General features: G+C 28.4%; 3 protein-coding genes across 3 annotated transcripts; all 3 read right to left on the reverse strand.

Annotated features, from left to right (window-relative positions):
• Window positions 1-664: 664 nt before the first annotated feature.
• Window positions 665-4454, reverse strand: LOC130822807 (protein DUF642 L-GALACTONO-1,4-LACTONE-RESPONSIVE GENE 2-like). Its single transcript, XM_057687686.1, has 3 exons — window positions 4266-4454; window positions 2351-2848; window positions 665-1239 (listed from the first exon to the last, which is right to left on the reverse strand). The coding sequence occupies exons 1-3, from the start codon at window positions 4360-4362 to the stop codon at window positions 722-724; spliced, it is 1113 nt and encodes a 370-aa protein (XP_057543669.1). The 5' UTR covers window positions 4363-4454; the 3' UTR covers window positions 665-721.
• Window positions 4455-8208: 3754 nt separating this feature from the next.
• On the reverse strand, window positions 8209-12251 carry LOC130822691 (protein DUF642 L-GALACTONO-1,4-LACTONE-RESPONSIVE GENE 2-like). The gene is made up of 3 exons (XM_057687678.1): window positions 12111-12251; window positions 10211-10708; window positions 8209-8887 (listed from the first exon to the last, which is right to left on the reverse strand). The coding sequence occupies exons 1-3, from the start codon at window positions 12202-12204 to the stop codon at window positions 8367-8369; spliced, it is 1113 nt and encodes a 370-aa protein (XP_057543661.1). The 5' UTR covers window positions 12205-12251; the 3' UTR covers window positions 8209-8366.
• A 2844-nt stretch (window positions 12252-15095) lies between these two features.
• On the reverse strand, window positions 15096-19178 carry LOC130821665 (protein DUF642 L-GALACTONO-1,4-LACTONE-RESPONSIVE GENE 2-like). Its single transcript, XM_057687455.1, has 3 exons — window positions 19039-19178; window positions 17858-18355; window positions 15096-15785 (listed from the first exon to the last, which is right to left on the reverse strand). Exons 1-3 carry the CDS (start codon window positions 19163-19165, stop codon window positions 15268-15270), a joined length of 1143 nt encoding a protein of 380 aa, XP_057543438.1. The 5' UTR covers window positions 19166-19178; the 3' UTR covers window positions 15096-15267.
• Between the last annotated feature and the right edge of the window lie 7209 nt (window positions 19179-26387).

Genomic DNA, 26387 nt, shown 5'->3' on the forward strand with positions numbered 1-26387 from the left:
TTGCATCACATTTACCGTTTTTAAGTACTTTTTTATTTTTCTTTTAAACAATTGACTTATCCAACTAGATTACAATCTAACAAAAATAAACAATAGATGATCTAACAAACCAACTAAAACAACAAATAGCCAATGACCAACACCAATTTTGCAAAACATCCTATTATTTTGCTTAAAGGTGTTTATTCGGGTCATCAAGTCGATTTTCTTTCATAGGTCTTGCTCACATTAATTTTTATATTATTTTTAATTTATTATGAAGTCGGATCAAATCGAGTTCGATTATAAAGTTAAAAATAAGTATCAAATCATCAAATCTATTTTAAACACCTTTAATTTTGTTATAATGTTTCATTGGCTTGTTATTTTTTCTCCCACGACTTCACAATAATATAATAATCTGACACAATCAAAAAAAATTATGACTATAATCTAAAAATTTCTTGCATTACAAAATCATGTTAAAGAATCTTAATCAAACTAATGGTACAACAATATTGCACAAATTTCATCAAATAGATTAAAACTTAGCTGGTCTTGTACGAGATTCTCTCACCATAAGATAGACGAGTTCATATAAATAGTCTATTTGTCTAATTAACCACTTTAAAATTATTAGTAATCATTTTAATAAACTAAATATACATAAGCCAATCCAATAGAGATAATCTCACTATAAAATCGTCTCATTTAAAAATTTGTAAATCAAAAATTAAAATAACTAGATACTAACAACCTTAACATCATCCAAAACAGGCCCACACATAAAACTAAAATCATTAACTCTAGTATGATAAAACGCACTCCAAAAAGTTAACCTTGTTCTATCAGACTCAGCTTGGAACTTAAGACTTCCCATAATAAACCCACCTTTCCCTTGAGAGTTAAAATGAACTTTAACAGTTTTTTTAGCAGCAAAAGCTTCTACTACCATTGAACCATGGCATCCATTTTTAGCATCTCCAACTTTGAATGTTAAGAGATAAGATTTGTTAGGTTTGGTATAGATAATTTGAGCTATAGCACTTTCTCTTCCTCCAACTAGTTCAATAGCAAAGGATCCGGAAGGTACAAAATTGTGCTTGGAATCGATGTATTTAACAGGTTTTAATGATTCAATGATCCAACCAGGAAGAGGAGAAACTAAATCGTGGGGGTGTGGAGGAAGGAGTACTCCTCCTGAGTATTTTTCAAACACGTATGGACCTGTTTCGAAGTCTCCGTTTTTTACTAGGTTTCCTGCATGACAGAAAATAACTTGATTATTTGCAGTAAATAACCTTTAAAAATTTAAGGCGTCATAAATAATATTTTCCTCTATTAATCTAATATGTACTATTTAACTTTTTATTATTTTTTAGATGGTTAAATAAGACTACATGTGAAAGAAAAAGTGTAGTATTTTTAAATTTTAATAAGAGTAAATTAAAATTAGTAAGTGTAAAGGTGTGAAAATACTAAGTGTAGTAAAAATAAATTAATAAAGTTAACATATTTAAAATAGAAATAAATTAAAAAAATAAATTTAACACTTAGGTTGAATAAAAAAAACTATAAAAAGATTAAAGTAAAAATGAAAATTTTACTAGAGGCAATCTTTTCACTTCTTGCTGGTTCACTCATTTTAAAAAAACTGTTAACTGCGATTAACTAACCATTAAGTTTACCGAACATTTTCATTGAATAAGTACAATTGACTTATATCTCTTAGTTTAACAATAAATTAAATGAATTTATTAATAATTAACAACCAATAACAAATTGCATCCAAACTGTGCTAGCCTAGCACAGTGGGACAATTTATTGTTTTTTACAATTATTATAAGAGAAATTTGCAAATAACTGCTTTTAAGTTTAGAGTTTTTGCGAATTACAATTTTTAAGTTTATTTTTTGCGAATTATTGCCTCTAAAGTATCAAAGTCTACACCATTCAGGTCAAGTGACCGTTGACCAACCCAAATATAACTTTTGACCAGCCTAAATGATCGTTGACCATTCATAATCACCTTTGACTCTTGTTGACCATTCATAATCACCTTTGACTTTTCTAATTATTAATAATAATCTTATGTCTTAGCACTTGAACGTCGTTTTTACCATCATAATATTTTTTCAAAAAATACACGCTAATTTGAAGGCTTTTTTTTAAATACTTTTTCATAATTATGAGGCCTAAAAACAAGAAATAATTAAACTAACTGAAAGATAGGTGTAAACTAATATCGACTAATATTTGAAGCCCCTTGTTAGTTTATGAGGTCCTGTACAATTGAAGACCTTAATATGCCTCGAAATGCCCTGTATATGTGCAACCAAGTTACTAGTTAGAAGGGTCTAGAAATTTATACCTTGGGTGTAGCGTGGTAAAAAAATCTCCTTGATAGCAACAGCATCCAAGAGTGGCCCACAAGAAGGATCTTCTTCAACACCAGGGTTCTTTAAAGTAATTTTAACAATTTCAGAAGTGGCCTTAAAAGCCCAAGCATAAGTATCACCTCCATCACTATTATACAATGTTTGAACAGGAAGATCTACTGATGACCCTGATGCAGCAACCCTAATGACCTCATCTTGAGCACAAGTTCTAGTTGTGCTGAATGTGATAGAGTAAAATGAATCTTTGTTTAGTTCTAATTCTTGTGAAATGGATGCTTCATTTCCTAGCCTTATAGCATGAACATCTCTTGGCACGTTGAAGTAAAATCCGCCGGGCTGCGGCCCGCCGGATATGTACTCAACTAAACCATTGATTTCCCATTTGGGAAGAGAGTATTTGCCTATGATTACTGTTTTCTTTATGTTTGATGGTTTTGGTCCCTCTTCAAAGTTTCCATTTGGGAGTAGTCCTGTAGGTCAAAACAAAGAGAGCAAATTTTAACTGCATTCTATACCTTGTGCTTTTGTGTCGTTGAGGTCATGCTTGTATTGAGTGTAAATATATATTTATTGAAAAAAATAAAAGTCAAATAAGAAAAATAAAGTTATTACAGTAAAAAACTAAGATAATATTGTTATTGTCAAAGATTAGAAATAAGTGTAAAATGTACGAGATAATTATATTATGCTATTAGTGCGGATCACTCATAGTTGATGATTGATGAACTCGATTAACAGTGTCAAAAACTAATTTCAAACCGAAGTTAAAGTCCCGTTTGAGATTTTTAGGAACAAATTATATATTCATTTGTTTCTTTTCTTCTTTTCATTTATTTTTTCAGATTTTAACACAAATTTAAAAGTTAAATGATTTTAATAGCTATTTTTTAAAAATTACAAAGATTGATATTTGAAAGATATTTATTAAATCAAATCTATTAAGAACTATAAGAAATATATTTATTCATATAAATTAGTGAGAATTATAGTTTAAGTTTGACTCTAAAACAACTTAAAATTTTGGTTAAGATAGTTATTCGATAGCTAGATTAGATTAGAGGAAATGTTTATAACTATGTATAAGAGAATATCTAGTTTTTAATTGAGATAATTACTTAACAATAAAACAATATCTGCTTGTAAATTTTTTGGAAAAGTAATCAAGAAAATTCGTTCTCACGATTTTATTTTTTATTGAACTAATTTTAATATTTACCCAACTATAGTTAAATTAATAATGTCGTGTTATTTTTCTTATTAAACTTTATTTTTGAATGATATGTTTCTGGTTGAAAGACACAAGAGTTACGAGGATGATTGAAAGTTTCAACCAAAACTTTAAGCTAATGATTGACTTTATTTCTTGATATGGTATTAAAGGCCCGTTAAAATCTCAATTACCCTTTCTTTCAAGTGGTATAATTATTTAGCGATTTCAAGTGGTATAATTATTTAGCGCTAGGTATGACTGTATGGGGCATATGCATGTGCGTGCTTGTTTCAACTATCTTTTTAAACTGATGATTAAAACCTCAGACTATGTAGATATTCTATCCAAAAAGTAGTAATCTAAATCTCAAATATAAAAACGATAAACCAATACATAATAAAATTTAGAAAAATGGATTTGGACAATTCAAACAAGGAGGTGAAGAGATAACTCACTTATAAACCAAAAAAAGTTCACTACTAAAATCAATTGTATTTAGTAGTCTGAGTTAGTCCTCAAACTTATAACAAAGTAATATATTCACTTTTTTCTTTTTTTTAATGTGTGACAACTCACATATAAAGAATAATGAACACTTAAACTGTGCGTAAATATGAATAGATTTAAAAAGGATGGAGAATACAAAAAATTTACTTGTAGAATGCAGAGAAACAAACCGTTAGGAGTCGTAGCGTAGACGAAAGAGGCAATATAATGACTGTTGCATATCATCAGCAGCGGCAAGAGAATGCGAATAAGAGAAGACAAATTCATTGGGATCCAATCTAAGGCCCTCACAATAAGAGACTAGAGATTATATTGAAAGCTAAGGGATCGATGATATTTGGTCCTTAGAATGTGGAAGTGCATTGAAATTTGAGAGAAACATGAATATATAAATACAAGTATAACAGTTAGATGCTGGCATACTGAATGGAAGTAATGAAGAAAGAGAATGTGAGAGGAAAATGGAATATAATCATCTTGTAAATGATTGAGTGAATCCACCAAATAAGGCGTGAAATTCGTGGGTCTGTCTCCCTGTCCTAAGGGCTTAAGGCTTGCTACAGAAAATAACACATAAACAGTGGAGGTGCTCAACTGGGCGGGTCAAAGGTCGGGTAGATAATGGGTCGGGTCATAAACGGGTTTTTGTGTAAAGGGCGGGGCCGTATAATTATAGGAATTAGTTATAAAAAATATTTTACTACTTTTTTTTATATTTTTATATGATATTATTATATACATACTTGAATTGACCGAATGAACCATAAAAGTATAATAAAAAAATATATATTTTATAAACTTTTAAAAAATGAGTCAAAGTAGGTTGTATTTAAACGGGCTTGGACCCACTCCGACCCGCTTAAAATTTGACATGACTCGCCACCGACCTAACCCGGCCCGTTGAACACCTCTACATAAAAGTATATGAATTAGAATCGGGTATTTTCTCGGTTAAAGAGCAAAAGTGGTTTTAAGCAAATACATGGTATCCATTCAATTTAAAGGGCTTCAAATATTAGTCGATATAAGTTTAAACTACCTTTAATTTAGTCTAAATACTTATTGTTAAGCCCCAAACTGATAACAAAACATAAAATAAATAGGGTTTAAAATTTGGTGTGTATTTTTGTTCCACCCTATTGAAGAGTAATCAAGTATAACTTTCTTCGTTAAGTTTCTGGATTTGATTATCTCCTTGTCATCCATTTCACTTAACATATCCACTAATTCACTAAAAAAACATTAAGTATATAACAGTTTTAAGTTTTTGATTACCATGTTTCGTTGACATAGTATTATTAAAAATTAGTGTAACAAAAAATAATAGTTTCGAACAGTGGTGAAGCCACATGGGGATGCGGTTAATTGGCAAGGACCTAGCCCCCATGGTCCACTCTTATGGTCTATTTTAATAGTTTGGCTCTTTGGAGATATTTTTAATTATATACTATTAATATTGTTAGATAAGTAGTAGAAACCAATTGGTAGTTTGATGATAATAAAAGAATGTTTGATATTGCAATATGGGTTAGAGACTCAAGTTTTGGCAACAAGTTATACATTTTTTGTTTTTTTCTAAAAGCGTCAATATAACAGTCCAAAACTCAAGTCTATTCAATTTATTACAGGAGAAGACTGATAATTTTATCAATAGAAATTTTACTTCATAAATTTTCGGCCTTTTTAACTTTGATTTTTTTTAACTTTACACCTGATGTCGAATTCATTAATCTTTTATATATATATATATATTATCAAGTATGAAAAGATTATTCTGAATTGCATCTGCACTCTTAGACCAAAAAGTTTTCATGTAAAGAGTGTGTTACATTATAATAATATATTTTGAGCTACATCTCTAGGAAACCTGGATGAATATATTAGGCCGTGACAATTCGTCACATAATCTCACCGTGACCTAATCGTGTGGACACGGGACACCCGTGGACTCGGGCCCACAAACCCACGGGATGAGTATTGATTTGCACATACACTTGGTGAGGTTTATTGTTTCTCAAAACCATATGATAGTAAAAGGATTAGCTCACTCAATATATATACAAGTCTATAACCCATTATTCTATCTATGTGAGATCTTATCTCAACTATAAAGTATTTCCAAAAGAATATAGTTGCTTCCAATACAAGGCATCTCTTCCCTTCCTGCCTTCTTTCTTGGTTTCTGTAGCAGTACATGCACATCTTAGGAGTTGAATACCTGATTAATAATGTACCTTCATCACATGAATATACACTTCAACTTTAATTGCTATGCTATTTTTTAATAGCTATCTTTTTTGGGGAATATTATGCAGAATTAAATTGTATATTGTTAATTATTTCATTAGATTTCTACTTAAGACCACGTACGTTTGTCTCTTCCTCGAAAGTGAAAAATCTTGATTAAGATTCCATATTGTGAGTTCGAGTTTTTAAAACTCTTATACTATATTTTCCTAAGTGTATGACTTTTCTAAATGTTTATTTAATTGAAAGTTTTCTGAATCAGTGATTCACATAGTTAGTTATTTTAGGAACTAGTTAAGGGTCTCTGTTTTCTAAATTGTTTATTGGATGAAGTTTTTGGCCGGAGTTATCGGTTAAGTTGTGATCAACTTAAATTCTTAAAGTATTTACGAATTTACTAACAGTTAATTTTAACCAGTTATGTTATTGAGTCGTTGTTTGGTGAAAATTAGTTATTGGTTGTTGATTGTTCATTAGAGAAAAGTGACCAAGAGTCAGAACCAAAATAAAAAGTTAATAGCTAGGAGTTCCTTTTTTATTTTGATTTTGACGTAAAAATCATCTACCAAACAATTTCTTTGAATCTAATTTGGCTAACTAAAAGGCAAAGAGAAAACACCCTTAGTTTTTCTAAAATAGAACTATTTTAGTTGATAGAGCATATATATAACATATTATGAGTCTATTTATCATCTTAAATTTTTGTTCGAGTTGTTTTTTTATCATAGTATCAGAAGACAACATAACAGAAGGTCTGGGGTTCAAGTTTTATCGTCCCTTTATTTTAAGTGGATATTTCCCGCGAGTGCAAAACATATATGTGATGCATTAGTATTTCTAGTTCAAAGAGCTTTGATGTAAAAAAACATAATAGATCAATATAAGATATTATGGTGCATTGGTGCTACGATCATAATATTAGCTCAAACTTTTACCGTTAAAGATCGTAATATATGATCAGGTCAAATTTGTTTCATGTATTTGATATTAAATAGCAAAAATGTTTCTGAAGCATCAAATATTCATAAGTCATAACTTAACTTCAACGGTCTGTTTGGTTAGTAGTACTAAATAGTGGTAATAGAAATGATTTATAATATAAAATTTCATCAAAATTTTCATATCATTTCCATGGTAATAAAACTTTGATCACAAAATTATTTTTTTTTTTATAAATTTTCATTACCACCTAATACCACCTCTCCCTATGGTAATGCATTGGAATAAATTTTATGAAGAAAATGAGATGATTGAAGTTGGAAAAACATGGCCACTAAAATAGCCAAGAGATTTTTCAACTAAAATTACACTAATTTTTCATTCTCATTACCACCATTTATTACCATTTACCAAACCGCCGTAAATATATATCACATGCAATGGAGCGAAATATAAGTTGTAATTATTGTTCGATAAATGCCAGCACAGTTCGTGAATTCCGGTGAGAAGACAAACGTCCGGGAACAAAGTAATATTCTGTCCATTTTAATTATTTCGCTATATTTGTCAACTATGTTTATTTCAATGAATTTTTTGTTTAATTGGATTTTTTTCCTATTTACTTATGCCCAACAAATTAATAAAATAAAATTTTAACAATTGGAGCAAACTTCCTAAATGGAGGGACTAATTACAATTAAATGTTTGCTAACCGACACAATACAATATTAAATTGATGTTATAAATTTACAAACAATTACTTTCAACATAATTCTCTTTCCATAAAAATTAAATATAATAAACTGTTTCTCAAATCCAAATTGTTAGAGTATATATAGCATATTTCGAAGTCTCAATCAAAAGTTTAAATTGATCTTATCTTAAGGCTTCAGAATATATTATATATTCTAACCTCTTATCATACATGGCTCTGATATCAAGTTAATAAAAAACTAATTCAGTAAAAAACTTAACAAATCTAATTGAAACTCCAAAGTATGTTATATATACTCTTAAAGCAGAAATAAATCTATAACAACTCTGTATAAATAAATAAAGAACCCCTTTAGGATGATCTCTTGCAATTAGTGAAAGGGCACAACCCTAACATCATCCAAAACAGGACCACACATATGAGTAACATCATCAACCCTAGTATGATAAAATGAGCTCCAAAATGTCAATCGGGTTCGGGTCGACTTAGCTTGAAACCTAAGACTTGCTGTAATAAACCCACCTTTTCCCTTAGAATTATACTCAGCTTTAACATTTTCAAGACCAGCATAAGCTTCCACTAAAAATGAACCATGGCATCCATTTTCGGAGTCCCCGATCTTGAAGGTTAGGAGGTAGAATTTGTTGGGTTTTGTTCTTATGATTTGGGCAATTGCACTTTCTCTTCCACTTATCAGTTCAATTGCTGCAAATCCTGAGGGAACTGAGAAGTGTTTTGAGTCAATGTATTTGACTGGTTTTAGAGATTCAATGATCCAACCAGGAAGGGGGGAAATTGAGTCCATTGAATGTGGAAGGAGAAGGACTCCTGTTGAGAAGTTCTTGAATACAAGTGGACCTATTTCAAAGTCTCCATTTTTTACTAGGTTTCCTGAAAAAATAGTCATAATTATTACAAAGTTAAAAAAACATGCAATTATATTCCTTCATTCTATAATATTTGCAAATGCTAATATTTTCTCACCTAATAATATTAACTTTTGTTTTCAAATGTTCTTCCTATTCACTTTTTATAGATCACAATGTAAATTTTAAAATTAAATAATTTTAATTACAAGTTTTTAAAAATTCTAAAAAGTTAATATTTAGGATTTATATATTGTGAAGAATCTATAAGATGCCAGATAAATACTCCCTCCAATTCACCGCTAATGTCCCATTTACTTTATGCACTCTATTCAAGACACTTATTCAATCTTTAATATCTCTGATTGTGCATCATTACAAATTATAGAAAGTTGATATGAATAACCCTTGCAGACGAATCAAACAAGATCCCACATGACTATATTTTACTTATAGTTTAATAATAAAATATAAATTAAGAGATAAATAGTATCTAAAAAGCAAATGAGACGTTAGTGCTGAATTGGAGAGAATATGTTTTTTTTATAGATCGATGAGAAATTATAATCAAAATTTGACACTAAAATTCGTAAATTTTATTTGAAAAAACATACGAAAATGGAGGGGGCAAATAATAATATATTACATTAGTTATAAGTATTTTAAAATCAAATAATAATACTTTCGTAATTAATTTTACTTAATTTAAATTGAGTTTGATGGTCAAACTTGAAATTCTTTGACCTTTAATACTTTAGTTAGTTTTATGTTTGTTAATATTTGATATATATGCATTTCAATAAATTATATTATTATTATTATAGTGGTATAAAACTACCTTTAAAAGCCACGAGTTTATTTAATCAAATGTCTGTTCTAATTAAGAATCAGTTTCTATGAGTATTATATTATGTGAATTCTCCATAACTTATCAATAAAATATCTTCTCTATGCCTATGGACATGGGCAAACTCATTATTAGGCTCTTCATTTGATTTTTAGTAATCTAACTTATTTTACTGATTAAATTTTATTTATTAAAACTGATTAATACTAATTAAGACTAATTGTAAGTGATTTTTGGTTATAAATTATTGAGTTGTACCTATTAAAATTATTGAATATATCTAATTTTTACTGATTGTAATTGATTTTTGCTAATCAAAATAAATTTTTAATTATTAAAATTGATTTTACTAATTACTTTTTTTTTAACTAAACTAAACAGTGTCTTTCGTGAATTAACCATGTTAAATCTATAGGTATAATTTCTACTTATCTTTCTTGTGTTTGTGGTAACATCGAATTATAATATAGAAAGTACAAGTATTAATATAAGATTAGTTACCTATGGGTTTAGGAATTGGCATCATCTCCTTGATAGCAATAGCATCTAAAAGAGGTCCACAATTAGGATCCTCCTCCATACCAGGATTATGAAAAGTGACTTTAACAATATCAGAATCAGCCTTAAAAGCCCAAGCATAAGTGTCCCCTCCATTGCTACTATAAACTGTTTGAATAGGTAAATCTGCTGTAACCTTAGAAGCTGATACCCTTAAAACTTCATCTAGGGCACAAGTCCTTGTTGCACTAAATGTTAAAGAATAATATGAACCTTTATTTACTCTTACGTATTGATATATAGAACCTTCATTGCCTAACCTTATTGCATGAATGCCACGTGGAACCGGAAAATAAAAGCCACCTGGTTGGGGCCCACCTGATATGTATTCTACTAAACCCTTCTTCACCCATTTTGGAAGAGAGTATTTCCCTTTGATTACTGTTTTTTTCATGTTTTCAGGCTTTGGTCCTTCTTCAAAATTTCCATTTGGGAGAGGTCCTGTTACAATAGACAATTGATTTGCTCAAGTTAGAGAATAATACTCTACAAATTTGGGTGAACAAAGTATCAATTTCTATAACACACTAATTTAGAAGTCCGTGCAATACACAAAATTAAGTATACAGACTTATATAAATAAAATTTTCAATGAATAGTGCAAGAAAAAAAATCTGCTTAAGAAAAGTATGTCAATACTACATATTTTAATAAAAATAATTACTTTAGATAACAATATAACTTAATTACTAAAATATTTAATCTAATTTAGCACGTAAATTTAAGTAAAAGATATTTTTGATTTTCTTCTAAAATTCAATTAAATAATTTAAAGTAACTATTTATAAAAAATTGAGCTTATTTTGAGACGATTTAAACTAAATTATGTGGTTTATTTTGAACTAATTCAAACAACATTTAACAATTTAAATAAATACATTTTTAAAAGTATTTCTTTAGTTACATGTAAAATAATTTTTTTTGAAACAATTAATTTCTTAAAGATTTTTATTTTGTTATAAAGAATTAATGTGATGAAATCTTTTAATACTTATCTTATTTGCTTATAAATTTATCGAGCAAAATAAATTTCCATGCAATCAATAATTACTTTGGATAACAATATAACTTACTTAATTCAATTTTAAATTCATTTAGGAAAACTCTAAGAAGTCGTCATGTGTTATTTTCCAATTCTTTTATTATTAATTAATTAATTAATTAATTAATACTTATGATATGATTCAGGCCAAACCAATTAGGATTTCGACTATTTAAACTAAAATTCTGATCACTAAAAAGTCGAATGTTGTGACTTGGCCTGAACGCTGTAGACATAAATATTTTAGTAGTTGTGATTCGTAAAAAATAAACATTAAAATTATAATTCGCAAATAGCCTAAACTTTAATAATATAATTCGTAAATAAATTTTTTTTAAATCTTAAAGCACACATTTTTATCAATTTTTAAGAAAGTAGAACTATAACAAACAAATCGGATTAGACACGTGATATTTGTATATGTTCCTGTTAGCCGTTTGTTTTGCAAGTAGCTAATTTCATAACGTAAAAGTATTAGCTAATAAGTCAGCTATTTTAGTTAATTGTTTAAAATAATTATTATAAAGATGTTTAATAAAAATTAATTATTAATACTTACTTATTTATCAAAGATAATAAAGTGGATAAAAAGAAAAAAAACCAATGAAAAATACTATAACTATTCGACTTTTAATTTGACTTAAAAGCCATCAAACTTTTTTAGCTATTTGACGAATTCTAAAAAAACAAACGTTAAAAAATAAAGAAAAAGACAATACAAAGTCATTTTACCAAAAAGAACAAGGATAAGCTACACATGATCAAATAATTAAGAATAACAGTACATTATATAAAACTCACCATCAAGAGTAAAGGCATTAATTGAACAGGACAAGAAACCACTGCAGCATATTAATAAGACTACCAGGAGAAAACTATGAATAGACGAAGCCATTTTGGGAGAAAGATAGAGAGATATATATTAAGCTGTCTAAAATGTGCGGTTATGTTGTGTGATCTGGTTAGCAATTTATAGTTATTAGATTAGAAGGATTGTGTATTATTAAGGAAAAGAAATTGGAATAATGTTGTAAGTGCACTACATAAGCCGTGATTAACGTTTACTATATACGTACCACTTAATTTGTCATATTTTTTATTTTAGTTGGTCTTAATTAGAGGTAATTTTGACATACTCAGTAATTCGACATTCATCGGATCTTATAACCGAAATCGACCTTAACCATACTTTAAAAATAAATTTAAAACTATTTAAAAAATCGACATAGATAAAAATTTTAATTTTAAACCAATGCAAAACACCTGACTTAAAATTGAACCAATAATAGCATTTGATTCCAATCTGTTTCCTCTATATATCTGAATTCATGTAATTTGGAGTGAATAATATGTTTCTGGGTATAGTTTTATCTGGGGAAGCTCCTAACTTTGTAGTCAACGAGCTCTAACTTCAAGTATCCTTCTTCCCAGAAAACTTTTATGTTATTTACATTATAAAATTATGAATTATTTTGTTTGGCTTGTTTTACAGCTTACTAATTGAAGTCTTTTAGGACGGTGCAAACTCGAAATTTGGATCTAACACCATGCAGGGTGGCCGGGGAGTTGTACGTGGAATAATAATGATACAACAATGATTCATTAGTCCATATATTTTAATGATATCAACTGACAGTATTCAACTAATTTTATATAAAATTATATATTAAAAGATATTAATATGTGTACTGGTTAAATTTTATGTGCTTCGTTATATCACGACATTGAGTCCGGCTCAAGTCTTATCAAACATTTTTTTTAAATCTAAAAAAATATTTACTTATTTGCATGCATTTTTATCAACATTTCAATTTTCACATATGGGAGAAGACATACCTACATTTCAAAAGTATTATATAAATTGAGCTGAAGTTGGTCTATGTAGCCAGGGGATACTTTGGTTATCATTTTAAAACTTCTTTTCAATTTTAAAATGTCAATGAAATGTATTTTTTTTATATTATTGACATTATTTGATTATTCTAGCTAGATTTGCCTCAGCTAACTTGTTATGCTACAATTTTTATTTTGTTCAATCTCATGAAATTTGCTATATTTTTATATTTGATCATAATGCATCCTCTTTTTTAATTCTTATTCACACATTTAAATCATCATTTCATCTCATCCACACTCTCACTTTTTCCATAAATTTCACTTTTTAAACCACATTTTTTTGGAAAAACTACCGTAAATAATAGAACCTTTTAACTTTTTTCTACAATAATACAAACTATTTATTAACCATGAATAATACGACTTTTGAAATATGTTTTCTCACAACATCCAATTTCTAAAAAAAAATTAAATTTAAATTAAAAAAAATCTCAACTCCTCTAATGTAGCTGTGCACCACCCGTCCCCACCTTCCACCCTAGTCAACATTCACTGTCACCACCTTAGTACCGGCGACTCCTCCAGTCTAACCCCTGCGCAACCATTTATATCTCTTCCCTAACCCATTTCCACCTAGAAAATCACAGAAATGGTGGTCCAACTTCTAATGGTGGTCTTTTCGCATAAGATTCTGGATAAGGATGTTGTGGTAATTGGAGGGAGGACTGGTAGCTGCCCTTAAGGTCTTCCATCTGGTGGCTGGCATCTAGGATACGGAAGGGGGGCATTCGTCTGAAAAAAGGAAAATGGGTGGCTCGATCTGGTTTTGTGGGTGGACCGTTCTGGGATAGTGGATGGTAGTTGGGTGGCTTAGGAATTAAGGGCCAATCCGTCCAAGGGAGGCGAATAGGAGGGGGTGGGGGAGGCGCGCAAGGTGGTGGAAGTCGATGAAATAACCGCAGCATTTGACGTTATTTGCTGCGGGCTGCGGTTTTTTTTTTTCTTATTGTTTTTCCTATTTATTGCTGCGTATATTAAAAACCGCAGCAAATGATTAGGGCAGATACGTTTTTTTCCACTAGTGAACTTTCATCAGAAAGAGGCATGTAACCTATATTGTGACAATAAAGCAACCATTAGCATCTCTGAGAACCCAATTCAATAGGACCGAACTAAGCATGTTGAGATTGACAGACATTTCATAAAGGAGAAGCTAGAGAAGAAGATCATTAGTCTTCCATTTGTGAGATCAAAAGATCAACTTGCTGATATTCTCACAAAAGCTGTAGCATCGGAAGCTTTCAATACTACTCTGTGCAAGTTAGGCATTAATGATCCTACGACCTAACTTGAGGGGGAGTGTATGAAAGTTTATATTTAGGAAATATTATATATTATTTTTTAGTTATTCTTATTATTATGTTTCCTAGATTAGTTCTCTTAACCTTCTATAAATAGGAGTTTTCATGGCTTTGATTAATAATAAAAACCAACTATTCAAAATCCAACCTAATCTCTACTTTATTCCGCATTATTATTTTCTTCATGAGTAACTTATATTCAAGACAAAATTGAGTTAATTAAATTCATATTAATTTAATCAATATAGCTAGCAAGAATATGAGATAAAAACTAACAGGTCTTGAATTCGATTAGAATTATATTTGAAAAATTGAAATTAACATAAATCACTTTTGTTTATGAATTTGATCCATAATTTACAGATATTAAGAAGTAATTGTTGTATGTATATGAGAATTGGGTGATTTCTAACATCTTAGACTTTACAATCATATAGTTTACATCTTATTATTAAAGTATATCATACATTTGAGTAGTTCAGATACAAAAAATCACATTTTTTTTGTTTTCTAATTGTATGACATTTAGAATTAGCTTTTTTTTATTCCATCCACAACTATACATACACCAAACACTTGTGGCAAAATTGAGCAAAAGATAAAATTCTTTTAATTTGCATGTATAAATTTCACATACAATGATAATTAACCATTAATCAATTTAACATAATAGTAATAACCCTTTTTCCAATTTGTATCTCTAAATCTCCAAAAGAAATCTACCCACTTGAAAAGTAAAACTCTTAGTGTCCCTCACAATACTAAAATGGCACAACCCTAACATCATCCAATACAGGGCCACACATATGTGTAACATCATCAAGTTTAGTATGATAATATGAACTCCAAAATGTTAACCTAGTTCTATTTGATGTAGCTTTAAACTTAAGACCAACAGAAGTAAACCCACCATTTCCCGTTGATTCATACTTAGCTTTAACATTTTCAAGACCAGCATAAGCTTCTACTAACATGGAACCATGGCATCCATTTTCCGCGTCGCCGATCTTGAAGGTTAGGAGGTAGAATTTGTTGGGTATTGTTCTTATGATTTGGGCTATTGCACTTTCTCTACCACCAACAAGTTCAATTGCTGCAAATCCTGAGGGAACTGAGAAGTGTTTTGAGTCGATGTATTTGACTGGTTTTAGTGATTCAATGATCCAACCAGGAAGTGGAGAAATTGAGTCCATTGAATGTGGAAGGAGAAGGACTCCTGTTGAAAAGTTCTTGAATACATGTGGACCTATTTCAAAGTCTCCATTTTTTACTAGGTTTCCTGAAAAGATAGAAAATCAATTTCTTATCACAATCTGCATGAGAACATAACTGATAAATGAGACTGTTTTACTGAATAATTAGCTATATTGGAAAAGATAGGGCCTTAAATTTTTTTATGTCATGTTTGGGAACAATGATTTTATTTGGAAATTTGAAATTGACTCAAATTTATTATTTAACAAATCAAAAATTTTCAAATTTTGATTTGAATCCAATTCCATCATTGTTTTTAAAGTAGTTAAATTTAAGAATTTTAGAATGACTACTCAAACCTTGTCATCCTCAAATTCTTCATTTATGATTTCATAATTGAAATCCATAATTTGAAATGAAATACTTGTTTCCTAACACTACATTAAGTTCTTTTTGAATGAGACTGTCTTATTAAATAATTAGCCTATGTAATTGATCACTTTAAAAATATAATTTATTATTTTAACATACTAAATATAATGGGTCGGTGCAATAAAAATGGTTTCACCATGAGACTTTTTTTTAAATAAACCATGACACGTTATTTAAGAGTTTGTGCCAAGTTTGTAGGATCTAAAAATTTATTTTCATGTGGATAATATTGATATTCACTTAATTAAATTTAGAAATTATTTATTTATTTTGGTAATTCAGATTTATATGAGTTATTAGAGTTTTTTAATAAAGAAATGAAATATCAATAAAAACAAATAAAATATTACATTATTTATTACTCTCTCCGTTCTCTAATGTTCTTTTCATTTGGAATATTCTACCTTAAGGAGAGAGAAATTTAATCCATGTTTTTAACACATATTTACAAGATAAAATATATCCATGTGAGATCTTGTTAGATTCCTCTTAATGTATACTTTTTATTATGTATTTTTTATAATTTTTATTATATATATTTAGAGATATTGAGGTTTAAAATTTACATTGATACTGTGCAAAAAATAAATGAGAAGAACAAAAAAAAACGAAAAAAAATACGTCAGGCCTTTTTTATTTACAATTTGGAGCCAAAAAATAAACGATGCGATCATGCTAATAATAATATCCTTTACACTTTTTTCTTTTATATAATAAGTTTTTGGTAGAGGTATAGCTATTAAAAAGAAACAGATTAAGTACTTTATTATAATATATATTGGAGCGCTGAATATCATAAACTTAGTTTCATGTGCAGCATTAAATACTTTAATTAATTCTATGTAAAAGTGCGTAATAGAAAATATGCTCCAACAATAAGTTTCAATTACTATTACTATAAGTTTGAACTTTTATCATCTCATATAACATTATATTATAAGCTCCAATTATAAATTTAAATTTTAGTTGAAATGATTTTTAATAATAATATTTAAACTTTAAAGTTGGGAATAGAGTGTTTTATTTGATTTAAGTGAATGAAATTTAAATTCTGTGATTGTGATTTGGACTTTTGATATATTAATTGAAAAAATTAACTAAAATAAAAAAATTTAGCAAATTGTTGAAGTCCTAATTAGTTTTATACTATACTATATAATAAATGACGATTGTTACTAATGATTAATCAAATACTCCTTCCGAACCAATTTAGATGTCCCATTAACTTGGACACGGTTATTAAGGATGGTGTGGGGTCCATTAAAAAGGGTAAGTAATGAAGGATAGTTGGGTAAGTAAGGTACATGGGATATATTCGTAATTACTTATGTGAACTAAGGATATTTAAGTAAAAAAATATTGACAAAAATAGAAATGGGACAACTAAAAAGACTTTACCAAATAAGAAAATAGAACAACTAAATTGGTTCGGAGGGAGTATAAATTATATCGCTAATAAGAATAAGATTATATAAATGTAATCCTTAATTTGAATCTAGTCTAAATATAAGAGTAATTATGATATTGGGTAAATAAAAGTAAAGTCTATTACCTGACCCATCTTAAAAGGGTCAAGCTTGTTAATTTTTAAAAAGTTAGGGTTTTAACGGGTCAGGTTGATTATAAAGGACCCGGACCGACCTGTCACGTTTAACACTACAATGCAATTTGATAGTAAGTATACAAAGTGCGAATTTAAATGAAGCTATATGAAGAAGAATATACCTTTGGGTTTAGGGAGTGGACTCATCTCTTTGATAGCAATAGAATCCAAAAGTGGCCCACAAGCAGGATCTTCCTCTACACCTGGGTTATGAAACCCGACCCGAACAATATCAGAAGTGGCCTGAAAGGCCCAAGCATAAGTATCCCCTCCATTGCTGCTATACAATGTTTGGATGGGTAAATCTGCTGAGACTTTATTGGCTGAAACAGTCAAAACTTCATCAAGTGCACAAGTTCTTGTTGCACTAAATGTAAGAGAGTAAAAGGATCCTTTCACAAGTTTCACATATTGATATATGGAGGCATCATTCCCTAGCCTTACAGCGTGGACGCCACGTGGAACCGCAAAAAAGAAGCCACCTGGCTGGTGTCCTCTTGATATGTACTCAACCAAGCCCTTTTTTACCCATTTTGGAAGGGAGTATTTGCCTTTGATTATTGTGTGTTTTATGTTTGATGGTTTTGGTCCCTCTTCAAAGTTTCCATTTGGGAGAAGTTCTAATGAAAACAAAAAACATGTTAAGACAATTCTAAGATATGTCAAAAAAGTTGATCAAGCAAGTTTCGAATCAAATTATATTCAGTCAAGTCAAAAAAGGTTAAATTTTTTTGTCTACTGTTACTAACAAATGCTAATTTGTTGTTATCTTATCAACTACAAACAAACAAGTTATTTTAGTCTTTTCAGACATTAAGACATTGTCTTCCTCGTAAAGTCGTGCTAAATTTAATTTTCTTGTTCCCTGTTAATAGGAACGAATAATTTCTGACCTTAGTCTCAAACACGACACGTTTATTTTGAAAATTAAAATTTTCAAAACTTATTTGGAAATTAAAAAAAATTCTCATTTATTAAATTTTTTCATTAAATTTTAATCCGTCTAAATATCGCCCACTGATTCAGCACGTCCAATTTTATTTGGACTCGTCCTAACCCATATTTAATTAATCTACGGTATAGACTATATCACTGTGAGACGAGCCTATGCAAACAACCCATTAGTAAAAAAACATATAAAGAACAATAAAATCTAAATTTACACTCGTATAGGAAGCAAATTTTTTGTTTAAATTGTTTGGGCTTACCCAATTGAAGCCATCTCATGGTGAGACCGCCTTAATAAAAAATTAATAAATAATAATACATGCAACAAAACTGAAAAAAAAATGCCAAAACTCACCATCAAGAATAGCAGCATTTACTGAAGAAGTGAAATTACTGCTTATCAAGAAGAACACCACTAGGAAGCAATGAATAGATAAACCCATTTTAATTTGAATAATACTATAGAGAAAGAAGAGAGACATATAACAAGCAACAGAATAATGTGCAGTTTGTTTTGAATGATAGATTTATCAATATATATAGTACACCTTCAGATGCTAGCATTGAATGTCATATACTCCTCTGTCCGCTCATTTAGTGCAATTTGCTTTTTTAGATACCAAGACTAAAAACAAAGGTGGAGTAAAAATAGACAAAAAAATTCTTTAAAGCCTCTGTGTAATTGTAAAAATTATAATATATTTCGAATAACTTTGTATCTTTAAATATTTATACTACGTAATTGTATATTGAGGCCCCTAATAATTTAGAGCTCTTTGCAGTCGAATATATTAAACATGCTCAGAACTCTCCAATTAAAAAATTAAGTATATTGTGTTATAGTAGTGTCGTATGTAGAAATAAGATATATATATATATATATATATATATATATATATATATATATATATATATATATGGTAAAGTTTGTAAAGTCAATTCAAAAATAAAAATATGATAAATTTATTGGAATAAATTAAAATGAAAAACGAAACAAATTAAGTGGGATTAGGAGTAAAAGATAAAAGGTTATAATAAGCGAATTGGGAGTGAATCCACAATAACAGCCGTGAGATTAGTTGGATTGCCTCCAATCCCTTTCCTCTTTCTTTCTTAATTAATCAATTGAATTAATTTATTTCATGCCAAAAAATTAATTAATTTAATTAATGTTCATGAAAACTTTCAACTGGGGAAGTTCACAACTTTGTAGTCAACGGTCTTCAAGTCCAAGTAATGTTCTTTTCAAAGTGCTAACATGGTAGCGGTGGAACTAAAAAATTCAATTAAAATAAATTATTAGCATATAAGCTCTTTATTTTAAGATTATTTCACTTAAATACCGTCTATCATAAGAACAGCTCAATAACATTTATTAGAAAAAAAATCAAAACATAACTTACTAGTTGCACACATTAATATAATGCATAATCCAAAAATACTCCTTAATGACTCTTGATTTATTTTATTTTAAATCGTTTAATTCAAAACATAGTCAGGTAGTATCTTATTTAATTCGTCTCAATGTAAATGTTACTAATATTAACTTTTTATAAGTTCTAACCAAGCACAAATAGAGATATTTAAGGTGGAAATAGTGAATTCACAAATATATAAAATCAAATATGATATATTTGATTTGAACAGGTGGGAGTATTTTTTTCTTGTCCCCATAAGTATATACAAATATTTATTCGTTTCTGGTTTTTCAAGGTAATCAATTAGTATTTAAATAGGAAAAAAGAATAAGAAGTAGCGCAAAATCAGCATGGTTACTTCCTTCTCATGGGAAGCTAATTAAGTCTCCTGTACTGTAATGTATACAACAGATCATACATTGAGTTAGATTTGTCAGTACTTAGAAGCGAATTTAGAAAAAATTATTTTTAAGTGATATTGATAAATTAAATAAAAAAATGCATTCAACAACATTTGATTAAAACATTTGTCTATGGCGAGTTGCTACATTATTATTGGAAAATAACTCACAAATCACAATGTGACTCCATATTGAAGAATCAAAGAAACGTCGACTAATATATGAGCTTCATGGGTTACTTTTCTTATTATTTATTGGTTTTAGAATGGATTCTCAACGAATTTATATACAGTCAACTCTCTTTTTATATGGATTTTTTATATAAACTCAATAATAAATTTATCAGCTATTCAAAAATTTATAGTTACGCAACCCAATCTTGAAATTTTTCATTAATATGTACACTATTTTAAATGTTGATGTGGATACCGACAAGATCAACACTACCATATACTTTCATTTTTTTTAGCACGAAACTCTAAGAAAATTACCTTTCGTTATAAATGTTTTACTTTCATCATGGCCTCAAAAAGGTAATTTTGAATGCAAAATTAATTAGGCGATATCCTCAGATGCATTTTAATGATTCCTATGTTCAACTTTGACTTGCTTAGATTCTTGTATGAATTGCTTTTGCATCATAAAATCTTTATATTTTTTACATATTGATTATAAATACTATAAAATCTACTAATTCATTTAACATAAAAAAATTTAAAATAGAGGCGGTCAACCTTCCATTTGATGGTGTTTATGTATAGCAACTAAAAATAATTTTGGCACAAAATATTGTTTTTTCGATGTCAATATGATTTCAGTGACATCAAGTTAGATGCTCCCCTATTAGTATAACTAATGGTAATAATAAAGATTTGTAAAGTAAATTTTTATAAAATGTAATATGTTATGGTTATAGTTAGGAAATTTTACTCACAAAAAAATTTCTTTGTTATTCATAATTTTTCATTACCTTTTCGTACCACCACCTCTTCAAAATAATGGTCTCACTGTTAAAAATACTTTACACATGAGTTAAATAGACCAATTAATACAAATTATCAGTATATAAATCTTTTGTTCTAAGTTCGTCTCATCGAAAGTTAGTCTTTCACAAAAATAGCTGAATGCAAATTTGTTTAAAATTGGAAAATCTGAATCGTAACGGTACTTGGGTGATCCGGTTCGTAAACAATGGGTCTCCTATAAGTGAATATTCGGCAGGGGAACAACATCATTGGGCTAAATATAAAATGGGCCTTAATTACCAGATCAATGCCTTTCCAATATGGATAACCATGTTTTCAAGCTTCAACTTTCAGCCTGAAAAAATTTGCAACTCCAAACCAGCCACCTGAAAATACACGTCATGCTAAAGGTTAAGAGCTGTCCTTGTAAGAGACTCAATTTTGGTAAGACGGATCTTAAAGTAAAAAGTCCATATCCTAATAATTTATGTAGAGCAAGTAATAATTTAGTTGGTGGGCATTAAGGATGTCGTAAATAGACATTTAAGATATTATAAATAGACCTTAAGGATACGATGGCATTAAGGAAACTGTAAGTAGGCATTTAAGAAAATTATATATAAGCATTAAGGACATTATAAGTAAACATTAAAAATTATGTAAATAGACATTAAGGATAATGTAATTCATAAGCAATAAGAATACAGTAAATAGACATTAAATTTTAATAGATAGATCTGAAAGATGTCTCTCGGAAAATCGACTGTCTTTTTTTTTTCTTTTGGAGTTTATAATTTATAGCATGTATGTGCCAAGTGAGCAGGTGAAAAAGGTTATTTCTATGAAGGATGTTGTAAATGTTTGGGTGGTGGGGGAGAGAATGTAAAGGTGGGGTTGAAAGATAAGAATATATTTTCTTTTATCTTATAAAATATTATCGACTACAAATAAGATAAAAAAATAATAAAATTTTATAAATAAGATAAAAAGATAAGTTAAATGAGAGGATAAAAATGAAACAAAAAAGTGTGAATGACAGCCAAAACTTGATATGAACCAATTTAATAGAACAAATCACAAAATCAAAAAATAAGGCTAATTCTTTAGAGTAAGAGCATCAATAATGGTGACTTTTTTAGATGTCATATGACCAAAGTCATGGTAAAATGCTTATAATGGTGACCTAATAATAGGTAGATTGGGGAAAAGATTGGGCAATTGGGTCAAGGGGGTGACCCATTCATGTGAACGGTCACCCCATTTTTTTAAAAAAAATTACGCCACATGTCGGCTTCTGATTGAGTGAGGAAAAGTAGCTCCCTGCTGCTCTGACACGCGTCAGCCCCTACTTCCAGCTGCTGTGTTGTGATTGGGCGCAAAAAAATACCCGGTTTTTTTAACTAACGGCTATTTTCGTATTTAATTAATTTTTTTTATAAAAAATTATACCAACGGTCATATTTTATCGAGAATGAGACCCATATTGATATTTTTTGGCATTATTTTTTATTTACATATTTTCATCTTATTTTCCTACTTTTTTTTGTTAAAAAATACCAATATTAATGTCTACATTTATATTTATCAAAAAATAATCTTTATTTGAATTTAACGAATTTTTCTTAGTTATTATTAATGTCTGTATTTATATTTATTAAAAAATATTAGTTTTATTAAAATAATATTTTTTAAATTAATAAAAAAGTAGATCTATTTTAATCAAATAAAAAATTATATTAATTTTGTACATGAAAATATTATTATAAAAAAATAAAGATAAATATTAGATAAATTAAAGGAGAGAAATTATGATGGGGTAGAAAAAAAGTAAGAAAGAAAGGATAATGATCTTTCAAAAGAGGTTATTGTTAATAAAATTAAATTGAAAGATGAACTTTTAGAAGAGAGAAAAATTGTGAAATAGTAAGATGACCCTTTTATTGGGTCATGAGTAAGGATGCTCTAACATGATATAAAGAAAATATGCATAAATTGATGACTTGAGCAAAAGACTAAAGAGTAAAGATTAAAGAAGAAGCATGATGGAGTTAGGCAACAAGAAGATTGAAAAGGATGGACAAATGATGCTCCAAATAGGAGAGACAAATGATGATACAAACCTCATGATGCTTGTCTGCTAAAGCTATACCTTCTTTCTCCATCAACAATTTATTCCACTCTCTAAATTATGCCTTTTTAATCTCATCTCTATTCTCTTCTCCCTTTTTGTTTTTCTATTTTTCATACTTTTCCCTCCTTATACTTATTAATATCAAAAGTGAATAGAATATTACAATACAAAACTCACAAAATTTCATCCATTTACCAATAATGTATATCATTTGTATGTTTCTAACCACTTCATCTAAAACATGAAAAATAAAGGGGTATATTTTAATTTTAAAAATAATTGTTTATGATACTTGTTGATTAGTTTGACCAGCTAAAAGTATGATCTAATAAGAAATTGTTTGATTCAGTTGATTTAAAGGTATTTGGGAAAATTTGATAATTAATTGTTAGCTTTTTATTTGAGAAAGCGTGAGTAAAAAGCTAAATATCATTTACAATACATTTTTTTTAAACTTTTGACCAATAAAAAATGCAAAAAACCAAAAGCTTACAAAAATAAAAAAAATTATTTACCAAACAGGCCCCATGTATAATCCTTTATTAATCTTAAAGGTGTTTAAAAAAGACCCAATTATTTAATATTTATCTAATTTAATAATTAAATCCGACTTAAATTGAATTTAAAATAAATTTAAAATTCTATAAAAATTAATATGAACATAAGACTTAATTTTAAACCGACTTAAAATATCTAACAAAAATAACTCCATAATGAAAAGAAACAACTCTTTAGTCCTAATTTTTTATACGTCATTAGAAGTGGGGTTTCTTTGCGGTTCATTGCGCTTCTCTCGCACATGGTATTGGTTCAAGCCTTTGAGGGGCTACTTCTAGTGGTGTCATGTCCACCCCTTAAAAAATTAAAAGATTTGATTCTGATTTTGTGTTATATTTTTTATTATTTGTTTGTACTAATTAATTTGGAAAATATACTTTTGTACTATATGTTTGTTTGTGCCTAAAGTTCAATACATTTTGGCTAGGTAGGTCAATCTTACATTTTTTAAAAATAAACTTCATACTTAATTACATTTTAATTATATTCTCTAACCTAATATATCCAGGCTAGAGCTACTCAAAGGTAAGAATAATGTAAACATGATTTGATTTTCTAGACTTGAGTAATAACTATTCCTCTCCTCTCAAGAGCTAAAGATATGAGGGATCTAAGTTAGCTTGGGTATCTATTACTTATTTCCATAATTATAGTGTTTGCGTTTTTATTTGATGTTCTTATTTTCCATTTTAGGCGGTCTTATTTGTTATTTATATTTCTATAAAATTTTTCTAATTGTGTCACATTTTTTGTACTTAATTAACCTTAATCATCCTAAAATTTAAGAGTTTTTATTGCTTATAATATCCTTATATTTTTCATTAACTTTATTTTAGCATTTTTATCATACTTATGGTCGTCATATATTTCCACTACTTTTATTTTAACATTTTTTGATGTTTGTGATCCCCTTATTATTTTTATTAACTTTATTTAATATATTTTTAGATTGATTATGGTCCTCACTTTTCTCCGTTTATTTTAGTGTTTAATAAAATAATATCTCTATCATTTAAAATATTCATCTGTTCTTAATTCTCACGAACATTCTTCTTATGAAACATTAATTAGAAACGGATAAGAGTACTTGTTAAGTTTTACTTTTTACGTAATCTAATACATTATTCTGATCATTTATATTTTAAATTATACATAATAAAAATTATAATATATTAATATTATGAAAGTATACGATTAGAAGATTTAAAAAAGATTTCACTTACCTATATTTTTTCTTACACATTAACCATAATATATAAAATAAAGTTGAATAATAAACAATATTTTAAAATTCTATCATAACAAATATTTCAAAATAAAAAAAGTATTTTAGTACGTCCACTTCTATTTACTTACAACATCTATTTTCATTATATTTTAAAAATCTTTAATCATACATAAAATAGCTTCTATATAACACTAATATTATGAACATTATGCATTAAAATTGCTTTACATATTATATAGAAAAACGAAAACTAAGTTATTAAGCATTCGGTCTAAATTTTATTATTGACTGTGGCCATGATTAAGATTCAATAAGTCATAACGATTGGTCAGGCAGATTTTACATAGTCAATTTAAAATTGGATTATTTTTAAGACGCATCATATATAATTTGAATCTTATTTAAGTCAACCTACCAAGTCAAAAGGATTTTTTTTTAGAAAAATCTTGAATATTGCCCATGACCTTACCCAATCATTTATTGATCTGAATTCTTTTTTATGAAAGGGTATTTCTTTTTTATATAATACTCGAGAAATTTTCATTTGTTAGTATTATATAAAATTAATTTTTTATTTTACTATTGTGATAAGGAATTAATTCTCGCTATCTACAATAAAAATTAATTTTATTTTTCTTTATGTTTGTGGGGAATTTTCCCATCTAAATACCCTAATATGTATATAGGAAAAGAGAAATTATTTTAAAATGGTATTCAATAGTAAATATTATCTGCAAGTTTATATATACATAACATAATAACTTATTTACTATAATAAATTACCACGAGGCGAGTCTATATAATTAATTAGCTCATTTTTTGTAATTAATCACTTTAAAATTGAAAATAATCAGTTTAATTCACTAAATGTACGTGAGTCGGTCCAATAGAAATTGTACTGTCTCATCGTAAAACTGACTCATTTAAAAATTTGTGTAAACTTAAACCTTATTGTTTATTAATGACACTAATTTAATACGTTGTTAATGGGCCAAATTATTGC

The sequence above is a fragment of the Amaranthus tricolor genome, chromosome 1, assembly GCF_026212465.1.
Source record: "Amaranthus tricolor cultivar Red isolate AtriRed21 chromosome 1, ASM2621246v1, whole genome shotgun sequence".
Taxonomy (NCBI): Eukaryota; Viridiplantae; Streptophyta; class Magnoliopsida; order Caryophyllales; family Amaranthaceae; genus Amaranthus; species Amaranthus tricolor.